This window comes from Chenopodium quinoa, unplaced genomic scaffold, assembly GCF_001683475.1.
Source record: "Chenopodium quinoa cultivar QQ74 unplaced genomic scaffold, ASM168347v1, whole genome shotgun sequence".
NCBI lineage: Eukaryota > Viridiplantae > Streptophyta > Magnoliopsida > Caryophyllales > Amaranthaceae > Chenopodium > Chenopodium quinoa.
The window spans coordinates 2,144,112-2,163,546 of record NW_018745003.1 but is presented as its reverse complement, the minus strand read 5'-3'; the positions used below and the strand labels follow the sequence as shown (position 1 = coordinate 2,163,546).

General features: G+C 36.7%; 2 protein-coding genes across 2 annotated transcripts; one reads left to right on the top strand and one right to left on the bottom strand.

Moving 5' to 3' along the window:
- The first annotated feature begins 1,105 nt into the window (after window positions 1–1,105).
- Window positions 1,106–6,189, top strand: LOC110707843 (protein yippee-like At3g08990). Its single transcript, XM_021885904.1, has 5 exons — window positions 1,106–1,574; window positions 4,494–4,537; window positions 5,141–5,249; window positions 5,339–5,394; window positions 5,789–6,189. Exons 1-5 carry the CDS (start codon window positions 1,479–1,481, stop codon window positions 5,877–5,879), a joined length of 396 nt encoding a protein of 131 aa, XP_021741596.1. The 5' UTR covers window positions 1,106–1,478; the 3' UTR covers window positions 5,880–6,189.
- A 3,020-nt stretch (window positions 6,190–9,209) lies between these two features.
- LOC110707842 (palmitoyl-acyl carrier protein thioesterase, chloroplastic-like) lies at window positions 9,210–13,694 on the bottom strand. Its single transcript, XM_021885903.1, has 7 exons — window positions 13,253–13,694; window positions 11,984–12,666; window positions 11,733–11,866; window positions 11,351–11,464; window positions 10,825–10,996; window positions 10,623–10,691; window positions 9,210–9,811 (listed from the first exon to the last, which is right to left on the bottom strand). The coding sequence occupies exons 2-7, from the start codon at window positions 12,494–12,496 to the stop codon at window positions 9,542–9,544; spliced, it is 1,272 nt and encodes a 423-aa protein (XP_021741595.1). The 5' UTR covers window positions 12,497–12,666; window positions 13,253–13,694; the 3' UTR covers window positions 9,210–9,541.
- Between the last annotated feature and the right edge of the window lie 5,741 nt (window positions 13,695–19,435).

Below are 19,435 nucleotides of genomic sequence, written 5' to 3'. Positions count from 1 at the left end.
CTGTATCTGCCTGTGACTGCAGTTTTCTTTGTTCATTCGGTTTGAATTGAAATAAGCCCAGTTTGTGGGAGCGCTTCATGATGTCCCCTCTTATGGAGTTATAGGGATCCTCTCAAACTCAGATGCGAAGTCAACAAGGGAATCGCTTGAGAACTAACGGCATACCTGAAGTTAGCTTGTGTGCGCATAGTTTTTCTATCTCTTTGCATTACTTCTTCTCCTAGTCTTATTCCAACCTGAGAGTTTCACGGATGCTAGACGATATCCTTGGGGACATCGCCTAGTAGTAAGGCGGGATATCCACCCGGTTTCCCAAAATGGGCACTATCGGGTCGGATGAATTCAATAACTGCATAAATTTGTTCACGATGAATAATGGTGCATACTGCATAAATGCATAGTGCCATAGTTGGTTAATTAACTTAATTACATATGGCTAGTTAACGAATTTAATCTTAACACAGTGAATAGACCTGAAAAACTTTGGACATATGAGAATTACATTCAACACTGGTTATTATATTTCGCTTCCGGCTATAAAGTTCCATTGGTGTTAGTTACTACTGTCAAGATGATCATAACGTGGCCGAGTCCATTTTCGATGAGACCTTACTACCTTAGTAATAGTTGATAATTGGGGAACCATGACTACTTTGGGATGCTCTTTATAAATCAGTGAGGCAAGGGACACCTTTTGTATTTACATTTGGTATCTGAGGGAATTTTGTCATACACTATCCTCAATTCCTCAAGAGTCAAGACTTGCCTTCCAAACATATAAGCATATATCCAAGGTTATAAATGAGTTGAAATTCTTCATAAACAACTAGAACTTAATTAAAATTTGTTTATTCATTGAATGATCCAATAATGAAATAAACCTTGTATGTAAAGATTGTAAACTTAGCTCAATTAATAAACAAACCACTTATGATTTATGAATCAAGCTTTATCGCGATAATTACTAGACGAATTGAGCTGGTATTGAATCTCAGTTTCAGAATAAAATTTACATTTGAGCTCGCTCTCAACCTAAATAATCAAATGTAACTACATATAATACACTCAATTAAGTGATAGTATTCAACTTGTCTCGGCTCATTAACACCCTACCTTTAAAACACCGTAAATTGCCAACTAAGCAAACTTCATTTTCAACGAAGTTAGGCTCCCATGTCATCAATCTCATCATTCCCGTAAAACACAGGGAACAACGATCAATGCATATATAACCTCCTTTTGCTCTCTTTCTCTCTCTTCTTTTCTCTTTCTCACACACAACTTTCATTCATTCATATTCCTTTTTAGTTCTACTTTTTTTTTCTTGTAAAAAAGCGTGCATTGCATTGCATTTGCAAATTCACCCAGCAAACTAACCCCACATACAACTACTATAAAAGTACCAATGTATACGTTCATTTTTCATCTCTTTGATTGATTTTCTCTGCTTTTTTGTTCTTCTGCAAAAGATTCTGATAATGGGAAGATTGTTTTTGATCTCATTGGAAGGCCAGATTTATCGTTGCAAACATTGCCATACCCACCTGGGCCACATCGATGATATCATGTCTAAGGTAAAAATTCTTATTATATGAATTTTCATTTAATTTCATGAACATTTTAATCTGTTAATCTTTAATGGGTAGTTGCTAATTTGCGTTTTATGAATGCTGAATTCAAGAATTGTGGGAATTTCTTTGTGTTTGATTGATGGGTTTGTTGAATTGTTGAAGATGTTGTTACGTTGTGTTTGATTGATTGGTTGGTATTTTTATGAGAAATTTGAGGTTATATTCTTGTTCAATTTTTTATAATTACTGAAATGATTAGGGTTTCTTGTAATGATTTGTGAATTTGTGATTGTTTTATTGCTTTGAATTTTCTTGTTATGGTATGCATAATTGTGGGGTTTTCTTGAATTGAAGAGCGGTTCTTGGAACTTGGAAGTAGAGCTTATAAAAAAGATGGGATGATGGGTGAAATATTTAAGCAATTTGGTGTAGACTGGACTATGAAGTAGTAGGAAATGATTCAAATTTTTTTAAGAAAAAATCTTTTGTAATTTCATTATCTAGACTTTCCACTTTTAATTGATTTTGATATCAAATCATGAGATATTTGGTTCAAGAATAGAAGTAATAAGCAAGGAGGCTATAGGTGGCCGAGGAACATTTTCGATACAATTAGTGTAAGTTGACCTATATGTTTAAAGAGGTTTTGATCAGGTTAATGGGATTTGATTCCGGTGCTGCTTTGCAGCTTCTGTAAACTTACAAAATGGAAACACTATGAGGCAAGTTTGGCAACAATTGGGGCAATCTTTTATTTGGCTAATAAGTACATTAAGCCCTTTTTTGTATAAGTGTAACCACAGTAAGAAACTGATTGAATATTGAAGGCGTTGGCCTTTCAGGTATGACATGAACTGCTTCTCACAGTTGCCTAGATAATTGTGTCATTAGGCATTAATGTGCAGGTGTTGGGTACTGGTATATATCCAAATATTAGGCAACCCAAGGTTGAAAATTGTTCAGATAGTGTTCTTAAACTAGGCACAGGTATGGGGATATGGCATTAATGAAACTTATTTTTAATACTGAAGGAGTTTTGCAGGTCTTTTCTCTCATTTTGAAAGAGTTTTGCATGGCTTTTCTCTCATTTAAGATTTACTTCTTTCATTTTTTAGCACATACCATGTGGTTTTCAAAATGCTTGAGGGGTCAGGGTAATAATTCAAATGTCTGATAAGGATTCCAAACTTTTGTTGAACTGTTGAGCATCTGACAAGGATATGTAATATAAATAGAAGATTCAAATTAATACTGCAGAAAGATTTTCGAAGAAGAAATATTTTAAGTGTTATAAGGTAGAGAGTAAATTTTGTTTAAATACAGGCTAAAATTTATTTGATTTGTATTATTGGCAGTTGATCTGCCTATATCATCTTTCTCTTTCTTTAAAAATTTAAAATTGGGAGAAGGGGAGAGGGAGTGGGGAAAGGCTTAAGACTATAAGAGGCACAAAGGGCAATGGTATGCCACTCTCCGTAAATATTACACAAGCTGCTAGTTAATTACTCTGCTCAGATCTGTTTCTCCAGTTACATTGGAAGCTTCTTGCTGGCCAGTGGTCCCCAGCTGCTAAAAATGGCTTGGAGTGAATCTTCATATTCCTAAAACCTTTGTTCTGCACTTTAGATCCTTTAGGATTGTTAAAAGTGGAAAATTTGTTACATACGTTGTTCGTGAAGGTCATAATTGAATTCTGCGAATGATATCAAACATCAGTGCTATAGAGCATCAAATCTCTTCCCAACATGTTACTGAAGCAACTTTTTGTTGAGAATTTTAATGGAGGGTGTGATCCTAAGGTTTGATGTTCTATACCGTTAGTACTCCAAAGTCCTGACGATTCTGCAACCAGTTTTTGATCTTCAAGTATCAGTAGGATGTTACCAGGCTGATTTAGTTGTCTTTATGCTCTAAGAAATACCATTGGACACTTATGCTCTAAAGTCAAAGTTCATAGGTTTTGTTGGGCTTTGTGTTTGTGTACCAAAAAAGAATAAGAGAATAAAGGATGAGCAATAAAAGGTGGAATAATTCAACTATGGTAGCTCATATAGATTGTGTTGCAAATGAGTAGGAGGAAAGGATTCTGTAGGGTCTTACATAAACATTATTGCATTTCTCTGATTAAGCTAGTCCATATACAAGCTTCACTATCAGTGATTGAGGATTTGACTTTCAATGAAATGCATTATTGATATATCCCTCAGTGAACCCTGTGCCTTGTTATCTTGTATAAATGTATAATATTATTACCTTAAAATAATCCTACTGTTTCACATTTAAGTCGTAGAGTGCATATGCTTATCACTTTATCAGTGTCTTTAAATGTTCAAAAGCAAGCTGGTTGAACATCAATTGAAAATGGTCAAAAACACCTTTTCCAGGTTTTTATTGCTGTTAAAAAAAATAAATAAATAAATAAAGTTGTAGCCCTTGTACATGTAATGTTCAAGTTCAGATCATGATCATCGAAGAGAATACCATGCTTTTGGCCTGTTGTTTATTGCCTTAATCCTTTTAAGTGCCCTTTTCGCAAATATAGCTGACCTCTAACAAGTGTTTGTTTTAAACGTTAGTGCAAAAGATTAGAATTTTTCATATCAATCATATGTTGCCCTTCCTCTAATGCAATTACTGTACATTTTTTAGAAAGAATTTCAGCAATAGTGACTCAAATTGGAAAATTTGCCCAATTTATTAAGCATAAAGTGTAACCTTAAGACAGGGAATAAGTGTTATAAATTTGGATTATAAAAATATATAGAATCATTAAACCTCTTGGAACGGTAAATGATTAATCTGCCTGCATGACTTTCTGTACACAAATTTGGTTTTCATTCTCACATTTATGCATGTTTATTCTTTATTTCTTTTCTAGATTGAGAACATCGTTATCTAACAAAATGCATTCCTCTGTTTCAGGCATTTCACAGCAGACATGGCAAGGCTTATCTTTTTGATAATATGTAAGTAAATCTTCATTCCTAACTACTCATCTCTTTTAATGATGGTTTATCCCTTGCCAGTTATAGCATAGTTAAGAGGCAGAGATAGTGTGTTCCTTTGCAGATTATGAAAGGAACTTACTAACTCATGAAAGAATGCCCTGAGTTGATAGTATGAATTGACAGTCTCTGGGATCATAAAATTAGGAATAACATTTGAGTATGAGTCAAATTTGGTTTAATCTCTGAATAATTCAATACTTCTCGAGTTGGATTGCAATGGAATAAATCATGTTTCATACCTTTCACCAAACTGTCCTTTACTTTTAGTGTGTGGCGAAAGGCCAATTAATTACCTTTAGGTTCCAAGGGTATAATAAGAACAACCAATTTGCAATTTAGGGGAAATGGTAATTTTGCGGTTAAGGCTCATCCTGTGCAGATGATTTGTTAGAGGTATCTGAGTAATGGTATGGTATGCCATGGTAAGTGATAAGTTCCAAGTATAATCACAAAGCATTTCAATGGTATTCGAACCATTTTTATATTATACTTTTTTTTTTAATATATATATTGCTTCATGGGCTAGAAATAATGCTGTTTTGTGATTGTTCCTTGATCCAGTGTGAATGTCACTGTTGGGGAGAAAGAAGAGCGTCTGATGCTGACAGGATTGCACACAGTGGTAGACATATTCTGTGTTGGATGTGGCTCCATTGTTGGATGGAAATATGTAAAATAACCTTCTATGAAATATTTTTAACATTTTGTTTCGGCAGTTTCATCCACAAGCAATCATCATCGAAATAATACTTATTGCAGGAGGCTGCATACGAGAAGAGTCAGAAGTACAAGGAAGGAAAATTCATACTGGAGAGGTCTGTATATTACTTTAGACTTCAAAGCTTGTTGTGTGCTTCATAGACTATTGTTTGCTTCATACCACAATCCCGTACTTTTGTACCAATCACACCATGAGTTCATATATGATGAAATATGAAAGCATGTGATTGACAGTTGCAAGCAATAGGTAATCTCAAACTATAAGACTGTGACATGAAAATATTGCATTTTTATGTCAACCATAAATCATCCTAATTCCCAAATCCCCAAAGTGCACTCTTGTTAGTCTCATTAGTAATGCCCTGATGATGAAAAAAAAAATATGAATGTCACAGATATGAAGTAGGCCTCCAAATAATAGCTTTCTGCTTCTGTGATCCGTTATAATCTTTGATCAATTCATGATATATTTATTATCTTATGGAACAGATACCAGGTACTAGGTCCTAATGGAAATGGATATATACCCGCACAGGTACCTCAGGTCTTGAGTGACACAGATAACACAGATGAAGGTTAAGCTCATTCAATTCAACTGGAGTACATGACTCATCTGTGTGTACATTCTTTAAACCATATCATAGCGATCTCTTTAATTGATGGTAGACTGTAATCTCTTGTACTTCATAGTACTCAATATCGATAGGGTGGGTAATTCTTGAACGCAGTAGAGTAGCCGCTGCTATGGTGTTTTTGGTGATTAGCAGCCAATTGATTTTGGCACAATTTTAGTGCCCTTCTCTTCTGTATCACAGAGTCACAGGCATTGTTGTTTTTGCTATGTGAGCAAAGGACATGTTAATTTCAAGAGTTTGGCAATTTTTCATTAACTTGGGCTTTTGTTTGAAGTGCTGCGCGCCTTTATTGGCCTACTATATTTGGGCTTTACTTTTATACTATATGGTCTTGGGCCTTTTATACTATTCAGTGTGTGTTTGTTTTTTCTTTTTTTCTAATCATTTCTTTTTAAAAAAATAAAATAAATAAATAAATAATCACATCATCATTAGTTAGAGCATGTACGTTTAAGGTACACTAATAATTACCATAACTCTCTATTAAGAGTGAGCATTGAAGTATACTTATAAAAGATGAAATCGTAAATGGCTCTAAAATAAAACGTGGATGCATCATAACAATATGAATTTGGCATAAATTTATACTTTAAATAATCAAATAAGGGGAAATAAAAACCTAAGGAATGTACTCCCTCCGTGTTTAAATAAATGAAATGTTTTTCTTTTCTGGTCGTGTTTAAATAAATGAAACGTTTCCTTTTTTTAGTAATTTCTCTCTATTTTTTAATAACATTTTCTCTATATTTTAAAAACATTCTTCTAACTAATGGTTCCCGCAAAACCCTTTACTCTCTTCTCTCTCCTCAACTTATACCCCACTACCTATTATTTTAATAAATTCAAATAACTTTTCTAAAACTCCGTAAAAAACAAAACGTTTCGTTTATTTAAACACGGAGGGAGTATAACATATGACGCTAATGGTTCTGCCATTTTGAGTTTGAGTAATAGACTAAAAATCGATAGTTTATTCTCAAGGACAAGGAGGGCACGAATCAACTGACTTACGGTCCAACAAAAAATGGTTGTTAGGAGATGGTCATTGACGAAAATGTTGTAGTTAGATAGAGCGTATATTTCGGCTAATAACACGAGTAGCCGTAAATTGTTGAGCTAACCCATTCACCTTTCTTTCATGTGCAATAACGAGACACAGTAATGGGCAAATTGGCTAAATTTAGTAGATAAATAAAACGTTCATATGCATGCATCTTTCTCTTGTTTATATAAAGTAAAAGAATCTAAGCTACTTGAAAGGCAAAAAATAATAACTCATCCATACTTGCTCAACTACTTTGTAGATTCAAGTTCCATCATTCTTAAATGATTAGTTTTGTGCAAGCTGTTTGCTTATAATCACTGAATATGAACCAATTCGAACACGAGGTTAGGCGACATGTAACGTGTATGCGAAGGGTTCTTCAAAGAAAATATAAATTTAAACCACATATTGACATGATGTTAGTCTTAAAGACTTATAGTAACGTAATGTGTAACACGACTGTTGTACCTCGGCCAGTTGGCCTTCTTATACTATACAAGGTGGGTATGTTATGTGTTTGGCGTTGTGTTTAATGAAAAGAGAGGTGAAGAGATTGGATTGGTCATATACGCATTACACTATTACAGGTCAGTTTGCGAAAAACAATTTAGTCTAACATAAGAATCTAGTCCGATCAAATTTGTCTTAATTAAGCCGACATTAACTAGAAGTTTTGGTTCTTTCAACCCAAAAGAAGTAATTGCACAATAGATCCTACTTTGAGAAATGGAAAATCATCAACATGATTCTTTAAGCTAAGTTAAACAAGTATATAAAAGGAAAAAGGAAAATGACAGAATGTTTAAAAAGTGTTACCACCTTATCTACTTTTAATTATGTGGCTACAATTCTACAAACAATCTGGAAAGGCACATGCTCTTTCAATAGGATATAATTAACTAATTAAAAAATAATAATCAAATCTGTACTAGGAAGAATATATTTCATTGACTTGTATTCACATAATTACCGACACTTCTATCTATCCAAAGTTAATTGACTTTCGAGAGAATCAAAAATGTTTGGAGTTATGCAATGTAAGTTTTTTTTTTTTTGTCTTTTTAATTGATAGAAAAAGAGATTATGAATCATAAAAAGAAGCTAATTAAATCATGTTAATAACATCATGTTTTGCTTTGTCTTCATTATCAAATCATAACTTATTTTAGGCCAAATTAGTTCATCTATATACTCTATTATTCCTTAATACCTATTACAAAGTGACCTTTGTGAATTTGTCACCGTAAATAATGCCAGTATTTAAATTTTCGGTCTCCAATCTGGCCAAATCCTAATATTACCGATACTATCTTCAAATGTTGAATTTTTTTTAATTTTTGATATTCAGGCCGATCCCATTTTTAGACTAATTAACAAGTAGTAGTACCATTTCTTATGTCTCTTAAGATTCAGGTTGAATATTTCTTACTGTACTAATCAATTTCAATTTTAATGTAGTATAAGTCGTTCACAAATTAGGTGGTTACAGAAACAAAACAGCTGGCCAAACACTGACAGCCCAGCCCAATAGTATCTAGTGCAATACTTATTTGAGGCCTTAAAAGCAGCCCAGGGCCCACAAAAATATTCTGTCATTTTGGATTCTCTTCTTTTTTTAACAAAATTCCTTCAAATTATAGCATGAGCCATGAATAGGAGGGACCAAAGACGTTTCAAATATGCCAGCTTTTACAGTTTTACTTCAAAATATGGACCTATACAGTAAAAATTGCACGTGAAATCCAGGAATTTAGAACGCTTATATTTTTTCAGGCAACAAATTGGGGGACCAAAATGAAGTTTTACTCAATCATACAATGTAAATGTAACTACTGTTGAATTTATGTTCGAATCTAGCTATAGCTACAAGGTACAAAGATAGATCGAGGACAATTATTGACGACTTACAACACGTGTCACACACACCTCGACGTTGTGTTAGACGGTAAGATTGGTAACACCACATCAGCTATGTTACATTTTCAAAGGAAATAAAATTAGCGGATTTTACAAAGGTTTCACAGTTTCACTAGTGACAAATACAGCAGAGCATGTAAAAGACAAAAGCAACTATACTTCTCACGATTTGTCCCACAATTTATTTTAGATGGATTAACAAAAATCAGATAAAATAAAGTTAGAAGCATTTTTTTATTTTATAGAGGGAATATCTGATTTGTCATTTCTTGTAAATTGGAATCAGCTATAATTTAAAAAAGGAATCAGTGAATAGGTGGTATCTGCTCTGAATAAGAAACTCACCATAACAACCATTCAAAAAGAATTAAAGAACAAAACATATCCCTAATTTCTTATCATTGTCCTATCATGATCATTAAGATGAGGAAGAAGGGGGGAGGTAGAAGATACATATCATAGGCTAATTACATGGGGGGTTTTTGCAGAATCATTTAGCACATCGGCGCAAATAAAAAACATATATAGGGGAAGGGGAAAAAAAAAGGGTAAAACGAAAGAAGAAAAGGGGGAGTAAAAGCATTTGAGATTCCAGGGCCAAGATTTGAAATTTGCACAAGAATATGAGAGGGATGTTCGCGGCCACTAGGTGCTCTCTGCTGGAGCTTGATCCAACATGCCAAAGTTCTTAGCATGCTTTGGCCTCCACTCGGTTCTTCCCCTTACAACCTCAGATCCGTCCTCAAGTCGCAGCAAATGCTGGCACTCCACATTCCCAGAATCTTGGAGTCCTCCAACACTAGCACCAGAGACAGAAGTGAGCGAGGATATCACATTGTTCTTTCCACACTCCCTCCTGTACTCCAAAGTCATCCCTGAGAGTTCATGGGTCTCCAGTATTGATTGTGGAGCACTCTGCCATTCGACAAATGCTTATCATTAAAATATAATTCTCAAGAAAACATATAATTCTCCAAAGAAAAAACATATAATTCTCAAAAGGAAACTTTTTACAGAGTAGCATAAAATATCAAGAAAGAGTTAACGAGATTGGACCATATTGGAAATGTTTTTAATTCTTATCCATGAACCATGAAGGAAACAGACAACATTTTGGTTTCCAAGATTTTGTTTTGAACCTAAGGAAGGGAATTAACTATACTTTTTCAACAGCAGAAATTATTTCAAGACAAAACCAATCACAGAAATTTTTAAAATTGAACTTATCCCTAGAAACATCTCTAGACTATTACAACTTTTAGAGCTTTAGCTAGAATAATAATACTTTGCTTAGGGACAAAAATTTTAATGTTCTTTATTTTAAATCTCTTTTCATTAAGTTAGTCCAAAGGCAACATTACCAGTCTCTACAGAGGCTTATCCAGTTATCCATACAGGACACGGTAGATGGATCTAACAAACTAAGCTTTGTGATCCCTCTATATTGATACGAAGTACATTTAATTGAAGACGGGTTATTTGAGAAATTGATTCACTCCAAAGTAAGCACGATCTAACTCAAGCCTATTTCGACTAACACATTGATCAATAAAGTGGGAGCTTCAAACAAATAAGTCAATGTTAGGGCAGTAAAACAGATCAAACAAGAGACGCTGAAGAGAAACCAAGCCAAGAACATGATTTTTTTGAGACAATTATTTACAGGTTATGCAATCCATCATGTAAAAAGCATACTTGGTATACTAAGGGAGATAAGAAATCATACCTCAAGAATCCAGCCAATGTACTTAACATTGTTGACATGCTGATTGACATCCAAATCATTCCATCTAGGCTGCATAATGTGAATTAAACCGTCAGAAATAACCATGGCCAGAAAATTTACATGATCAAAGATTGGTGAGTCACCAATCAAACATCATCAAAACGCAGAGTTGATAAAACTGAGTACTGAAAGAGTAACTTACAGTAAGACCAGTACGGATGTATTCAGCAGAGTTGTCGTCAAGTTTTTGAAGCTTCCTTCCATCCTCCGCGATGACAGGAGGAGTATCCACAAAGTAGGGCCCAATTTCAGCACGCACTTCATCTGGCATTTTCGACAACCTCCTCGTATGTTTATTCATCATCACCCAGACACTGTAAATTTATAACATGTTTTTGTTAGTTACCTCATATAACAAACACCTAATACTCCAACTCTTCTATAGCAGAAGACATTTTTTATGTTAACAATGGAATTTGGCAACAGTGATATACGTTGATCCCCCTGAACAAAATCAGAGTTTCAGCTCCCTTAACACGGGAGTTCGAGAATTGGTTTTCCATAACTATTACAAGCTAACCAAGTAAAGCTACATGGTATGGCTAATTAAATTATTAAGATATAGAATATATAAATAAGAGCAAAAATTTTAGAGAACTTTTTTCAGAGAGTTAACAAGAGAACAACCCTATGGGAACTGGAAAAATATTCAAAGTATTATTGCTAACCTTGAGGCTCTCGTAAGAATTTCACCCGTCCTACAGTCTCTAAACAGCCAGTCACGACGCATGCCATTCTTCCCAGATGAGCTAACCCAGGTATCAACTTGAACAACATCTCCCCTGCAGAAATAAAACAGGTGAGCCATAAAAACTTTTTATTTTCAAGCATATTCCTGTTTTAAAGCCATGTTACAATGGCGCATTCCAGTCACACAGATCATGAAGCATGCATCCTTACGATTTGACAAGATAGAAAAACATGCAATACTTGGACCAAAAAATTATAGGGGCACCATCTCTTAGCATATGCTTTGTATTAAATACTCTCCAAAATCATCATCCAGGTCCGCCATATATATGTAAATAAATCAATACTCGTGTCACTTACCAAGTTGGATAACGATCCACAAGAACCTGCATTCTAGTAACCACCCAAATTAAATTTTTTTTGCACATTTCTGGGGTTGCACCAAAGCCATCACCCCAAAGCCCTGCTGACTTCACATGATTGAGTGCTGTTTCCTGCCAAAATATAGCCCACAAGACACGTTAGAAACTTGGTAAAACAAACTCCATAAGAGTATTAAGTAGGAAAGTTCAACATCATCTCACAAACATCCTTAAAGTTCAGAACAATACCTGCAGATGATTCATTAATGTGTCTATAGAAGCCGTTCTATCCGCCCCTATCTCATATGACCTAATAGAGAAGTTCTGTCTGAAGACAAACCCATCTTGAACCATCCTTCCCAAGCCAAAAGGGTCAACAAGCACGTCCGGACGCTTTGTTTTCCAATCAAGCATCATCCACTGCTTCTCAGCAGCCAAAAACATTGTAGTAATAGCAGCAAGAAGCATGCTCCAATCAGGCAATTGATTGATAAAAGTCCTCTGGGGTGAAGAAGAGGTTTCTTCCCCACTCTTCAACCCTTCCTTAGTCGAAGAATAACCAACCGAAGAACCATTGATCTTCTTCGGGGGAGCTTGTGCATTGGTTTTCACTTTCAAACCTCGGGATGAGCCAGATTTTGGCTTGATACCACTTGTATCTAAATTCGAGGAACCAAGTTTCGAAGATGAAGATTTTGAGTTCGAGTCAGGAGGTAAGGGAGCAACAGGTAAGAAAGCAGAAGTTGCAGCCGTGGCAACCATGATTACTAGCTCAAATTAAACACCAACGGATCAATCAATCCTTTTAAACAACCCCACACCACAAAATCAAAAACGTTCCAATCAACAACGTTGATAATTGCAAGGAATCAAAAACCGAAAGAATCACTGTATTGTATCAGGAAACATCATAGAGTTTGCACGCATGAACCCTGAATCCAATTAACAAGGCAAATATTAGACATTCCAAACATATTTTTGTAACATAAAAATGTAAACAAAGAGCAATTAGATATTATACAAAGAAAGAACCTGCAACAAAATTGGACCACCCATACACTCATAAACATTCACCCAAAAATACAGCAATATAAAATGCTTTCAGAACTCTATACATTTACCTAAATATGGACAATTAGAGAAATATGATTCTCAACAAATATATGAAATTTGAAGGTGCCTATAAAATTGATCTTTTCAGGAAATTTTATTGGTAGTTGGAATCATACAGAAAAAACAGCAAAAACATCCGGCCAAATATAAGCAAGCAAATCATTAAATTAAAATATAACCCCAGAAAAAAAAAAAAAAAAACAAATATTTCTCAGAAACCCAATTCAGATCTGACCTCAAATCACCCAAAAAATGCACAAAAAAACTGAAGAACAAATACCCATTTCAGCATTGCATTACAAATTCAACCCCAATAAACAAACCAAATCAAAAAACAATCAATACCCATTAGATCAAACACCATAAAACTCAAAATTAATAAAAAAAAAAGAAATAAAAACACACCTGGATTTATACTTAAATCGGTGACTTTATTTCTTATTTTCTCTGTCCAATATTGCGCGCTTTGTTCCTCGTAGTTTCTCTTCTCTTTTCTTCAGTTTTTATTTTCCCCTTATTCGAAGGAGGTGAGAGAAAAATAAGGAGAAAATACAATAAACAAAAAAAAAAAAAGAACAACCCCTAGTTTTAATTCAATTTAATTTTCCTAAATAAACATATTTCTGGGATGTAGGTGTTTGTTTGATTAAAGAGAGAAGATTTCGTGAAAAAATTTCGTCAAATCCAAACGCTTGATATGAATTTTCTAAATATATTTTCTCTCTCTTTCTTAAGGAAAATTGGAAAATATGGGTGGCGGAGACAAATGAGTAAAAGTCCAGCTATAGTTGTTCTTATAGTGTGTCCAACTCTTCATCCCGCTTCTCTTTTTAAAAGTGGACTTCTATTGCTCTTCATTTCTTTTCTTTTCACTCTTTACCTTTTGTTACTTTTTTCTACTACTAGGTGTAATGTGTATGGCAACTCATAGATATCAATGACCCCGATTTTCTGAATGACTTATCACCTGAATATGGTCAAGATTTCAGAAAAACCTAAATCTAAGTATGATAAGGATACAAAATATTACAACATATATCCTAAATCCGCGAAATAAATCGTGTGTTGACTCTCCGTATAAGATTACGAATCGTTTATTTTGGAGAGTTGTTTGGTTTTGTGTAAAATAATATTCCGAGTGTTTGGGGTAAAATTACCCCAGCCACGTGGCCCAATGGCTGAGCGACGCGTGGCACCTTGCCATTGGTCAGCAGGGCTCCAACCCCCTGCTGACACGTGTCCTAGGAACCCTAAATGGGGAACCAATGCTCCCCACTATAAATAGTGGGAGAATCTTCATTAATGGGGTATTAAAAAAAATCATAAATACACTTACACTAAAACTGAGCAATCTTAATTGCGGAATTCTCCCATTACGCGAGAAGTAATTTTACGCTTTACGCACTTTCTTCCTCCCGTACATCACTGACTTGATCGTCGGAGGCGGAGCTCCATCCAACCGGAGTCTTCGTGGTTTTGCAGGTACAGGCAGTCGAAGGGCATTCTTGGAATTGTAACTCTCCCGCATGACACATCAGAAAACCCTGAAACACCGAGGAAATGTTTTTATTGTTTTTTCTTTAATATGTTTGGTTTGTAAAGGGATTGAAAATAGTTTCTTAAAAATGGAAATGAGATCTTATTAAGATTCAAAAAGTATTTGTTTAATAAAGATAAAATTTATTCCTCTCTACACCTTACTTCCTTTTTCAATCCTTGCTTGCAATCTTTCCTTGGAATTGGCTTGTAATTGTGTTTTTTTTTTAAAAAAATCTTTTCATTGAACATCTTTAATTTGCTAAACCTAGCTGAACCTTAGAAGTTTTGTTTTATCAATTAATGTTAATGTGTTGTTTAAAATAATTTGTCATGTTTTGAATTTTTTTGAATTCAGTATTATAGAATGGTCCACCAAGCATTATAAAGACTAGTTTGATCTAACTTAACTTTTTAAACAGACACAATTCTACTGATTTGTAACTCGGATCAAAATGAGAATTTAAGAAACATTAACCTTATCAAACCTATAAACCATATAATGATTCTATTAAATTAGTTTTATAGACATACCCCTTTATGTCTAATACATTTTACATTTTCTTTTTTATGGTTAAAATTTGTAACTTATTCATTAGTATAATTGAAGATAACAATGCTCAAACGCATGTTATGAAGGTTAAAAAAAATATATATATATACTTCCTCCATTCTTTTTTACTTGACCCACTTTGACTTTTACACTATTCACCACCCTAGCTTTGACTGTCTTTTGTGAATAATGCATAGACACATTTAAGTGGGATCTTTTTGAATTCGTCTCAATAAGTACTATCATAATATATAACTTTTATAATTTTTACTTACGGACATTTAAAGTTATTGATCGTTAAAGTTTTGCATTGGCAAGCTTGATAAAAGAAACAAGTCAAGTAAAAAAGAACAGAGGAAGTATATGTAAGTGTTAAGAATATCAGATCACTAAAACAAAATTAGTATAATAGATTTGGCGCATGACCTTCTGGATTAGCATTTTACCATTCATGTGTGTTCCACATGCCCCTTCATGGATAATTCTCATTGCCTCTCGAGGTTATCAGTCTTTTGAAACCAATAACTAGAAGGGTAACCCCTTTTTACTGCTGGGCCATCTCGGTGATTTCCCTGGAAAACGTCGTTGGTTGTTCCCCAAGGTTGAGCAGCCGGAGCTGCCAGTCCATAGGCTGGACAGGCGGCTGCTGCTGCCCCCCCGAGAAGACCCGGCTGTGAATATGGAGATCCAAAAGGCGTGTATGGTGTCCCATGCAATGCCGGTTGGATGATATGAGGGCCGGATCGAGCGGAAACCTCGCTCGTCCGGCTGTCATTGTTTGTTCTCGAGTGCCTCCCTGATGTGACATTGAAGCTGTCTCGAAAAGTTGAGGTTGATGCCGACTCGGAGCGTTGCTGAGTCCTTTTATCCTGAATGAGCGCCCGAGCATCAGAATAGACTTTCTTTGTTCCATCCGGCTGTATGTGCCAGACGGGTTTTCTAGCTCCATCCATGGGAGTGTGAATCTTTGAGAAATCAATGGGCCTAGCCGGCACCTTTGACTTCGAGTATGGGGTAGACGCTCTACCTTTCACTGTCTGGGCCGTCTTTTTTCCAAGACGTCTATCTTCCGCCTGACCCTTACGGGGGCCGACTGTGTTATCCAGAAGGCCTTTGATTTCCCCTTTGAAACTCATCATCATGCTTATGAGTTCGTCCCTGGAGACTGGGGTGGCTCCTTCTGAAGCAGGAGTTAACCCAAGCGGTCCCCTGACGGGATGGTTTGGGCCTGCCTGCTGCTCTGCCCGTTCCCTTTTGTCTTTGGAACGAGTATGCTTGGTTCTAAAAGAACCATCGGCAGAGGTGTAAGTTTCAACCTCATAGTTGTCAGTTGTATCTTGGTCCGAGTGGACCTCAGCCTCACCAGCAGGTTGACTACCTTTTCCCGGCAGTACTGGTTCTGAAGTCATCTAGGAAGTACTCTCCCCACAGACGACGCTAAATGTTTGGGGGTTTTTTATGTGTCCTACGGGAGAGTTACAATTTCCTTGTATGCTCCTTCCTTTGCCTGTACCTGCACAAGTAACGGAAAACTCCGGCTGGGGCTGGGGTGTTCCGCCTCCGAAGATTAAGTTAGTATCTTTCTTAATGAGGAAATAAGACAATAAATGCTTCTCGATTTGAGAGCGTTTGCAAGGGGATTTGTGTTTGGTTGGTGGTTGGAAAATGATTCGATCCCCATTAATGAGGTCTGCCCTTACTATTTATAGTAGGGGAGAGCTGTACCTCAATTAGGGTACAATGACACGTGTCGCAAAGGGATTGGGCCTTTGCTGACCGTTGCAAACTTGACACGTGGCAAGCCTTTATAGGGTCACGTGTCTTAGGGGTATTTTTACCCTAAACAGTTTTGACTTTCATTTGATTCAATAAGTTCATTGTCTGATGCATATGCAATCACCTTTCCATTTTGCATAAGCACACATTCCAGGCCATTCTTGGATGCATCACTATATACATCGTAGATCCCACCAAAAAGAACCGCATATCGACTTTACCATAGACTTAGTACTTGGAACAACACCTATCTCTAAGGTACCATACAGGATGGCACCTGCAGAGATGATCATTGTCGGCTCTCTAGCCTCGTAAACACCATTCACTTGGCTGACTATCAGCTCGGAATCCGAACAAGCATCAATTTTTGTTTTCCCGATTCAAAACTCTCCCTAAATTAAAGGTGATATTATCATCCCCAACAGAATGGGTGAGTTTTCCATTTTTGCCATCAACAACAGTCCCTGCAGTGTGGAGAGATTGAAGAGCTGCTTTTATGAGGCGTTCGCCATGATGGTTGACGTCGGTGAGGTGGCTTATTATCAGGAGCGTTTTGCTCGCTGTCTGGAGCACGTCTCTCTCAAGGAGGAGGCCGAGGCTATCAACTCATGTTGATGATGACATGAATAATATTCTTAGAGCCGAATGTACGGGTGAGGAAGTGAAACATGCCCTTGGTCAGATGCACTCGATTAAAGCCCCTAGGCCGAAGCGTCCAAGCTGAAACCGTTCGCATGGGCAAAGGGGGAAAGTTGTCCCCACCCAAAACGACCGGCAACCTTGCCTCGACTCCGCATGTCGAGGTCGTTACTAGGTCTGAGTGGGGGGGGGGGAATAACTAAACCAAGGGGGAACTATTGGCCACTCACTACTAGAAATAGGTTGTTTTCCAACGGAATCGTTCCGACGGACCTACATTTAGTCGGAAAATTCGAATTTTCCGACGGAATTATGGTTTGTCAGAAAATTCCGTCGAAAAAGGTACTTTACGACGGAAATGTTGCGACGGAATTCAATTCCGTCGTAAGACTTAAACCCTATTATTTCCCCTCTCTTTCTCCGCCTCTTTCCCCTCTCTTTCTCTCTCTTTTTCTCTTCTCCTTCCCCTTCTGTTTTCTCTGAATCTCTTCTCTTTCCTCTTCTCTTTCTCTCTCCTCTTCTCCTCTCTTTCCTCTTCTGTTTTCTCTGAATCCCTTTCTCTTCGCCTTCCCCTTCTGTTTCTCAATATCTATTTCCCCTTCTCTTTCCTCTTATCTCTCCTCTTTCTCGCCTCCTTATTCTCTGATTTCTTTCCCCTCCTTCTCACACCAACGTCGAACAACATCAACACCGCCGCAACCAACACCACCACCACCACTGCGCAACGTCTGGGTGGTTTTTTAGGCCAAATTCGACCATTAAAATCCTAGATCTAGACTTTTCATGGCCGAATTTGGCCTTGTTAAACCGTTTTCGTGGTGAAATTCGAGCCCATTTCAATTTAAGGTATGTTTTATGTTTTAATTTTTCGATTTTCTGTTTTTTTTTTCCTTGTTTTTTTTTAAAAAAATTGGGTTTTTAGTTGTTATGTGTGCGTGTGTGATGTGTGGGCTAATGGTGAGTGGCGATTTGTGAAGGTGGTGGGTGGTTTCGTGGATTCTGGCGTGAGTTAGAGTTGGTTTCGTGGGTTTCGTGGTTTAGGTGGTGGTTGTGGGTGGCCGTTACTTAGGGTTTTGTTGGTTTCGTGGCGTGGGTTTGGTGGTGTGGGCTGGTGGTATGGGTTAGGGGGACTGGTGGGTGGTGTGGGCTGGTGGTTCGGTTTAGGGGCACTGGTGGTGTGGGTGGGTAGGGGGGCAGGGGGTGGGCTGGTGGTGCGGGTTGGTGGTGGGGGTGGGTTGGGGTGGTGAGCAGGGGTGTGGGCAGTGGTGGATTTGGGTGGGGTAAGGGTTAGGGGTGGGGTTATTTTTTTTTATTATTATTTTTTATTGACTTTTCCGACGGAAAATTCTGTCAGAATATACCTCTTCCGACTGAAAATTCTGTCGGAATATAACTCATACCGACGGAAAATGTTCCGTCGGAACATTGCGACGGACTTCCCAATTAAGTCAAACTTGACTCCGACAGAACAAAATCCGTCGGAAATTCCATCGGAATGGACTTTTCCGACGGAATTACCCTCAAAATATCGCGAAATTCCTACAACATGTAATGCAACGGTGCCCCGACAGAATTTCGTCGGAAATGGGCATTTCCGACGGAATTTTTCCGTCGTTGGTTGGCTGTTTTCTAGTAGTGACTAGGGCTGACACCACCATCATCACCACCCCAACCATCATAAGAGAAGCTCGAGGGGGGGGGGGCATAAGGATCCCAACCTCCGGTTAATGCTTAATGACAATATAATATTAATATATGGTTCAAACTACTATTCAAATAAATATATGGTTCAAACTAAAAGGTCCTCATGTATATAAAATGAACAAGGTTTATGAAGACGTGGAAGTTTCTAATGGAGTGAATAAGCCAAATTTAGTTAAATAAATACTTTTAGGTATGCCTTTGTATTTTTGACCAATTTTATTTTATTTGATTTTGACACCTGCGTTTGATGCAAAGCCTTCAACGCGTTTTCTATAACTATTTGTTTTGGTATAATGTTAAGCTCTTTATTTTCCTGGTAAAAAAGAGTTAGGCTCTGTTTTCGCATAATGTTTGATTCACATACATTTTTTTTTGTTAGA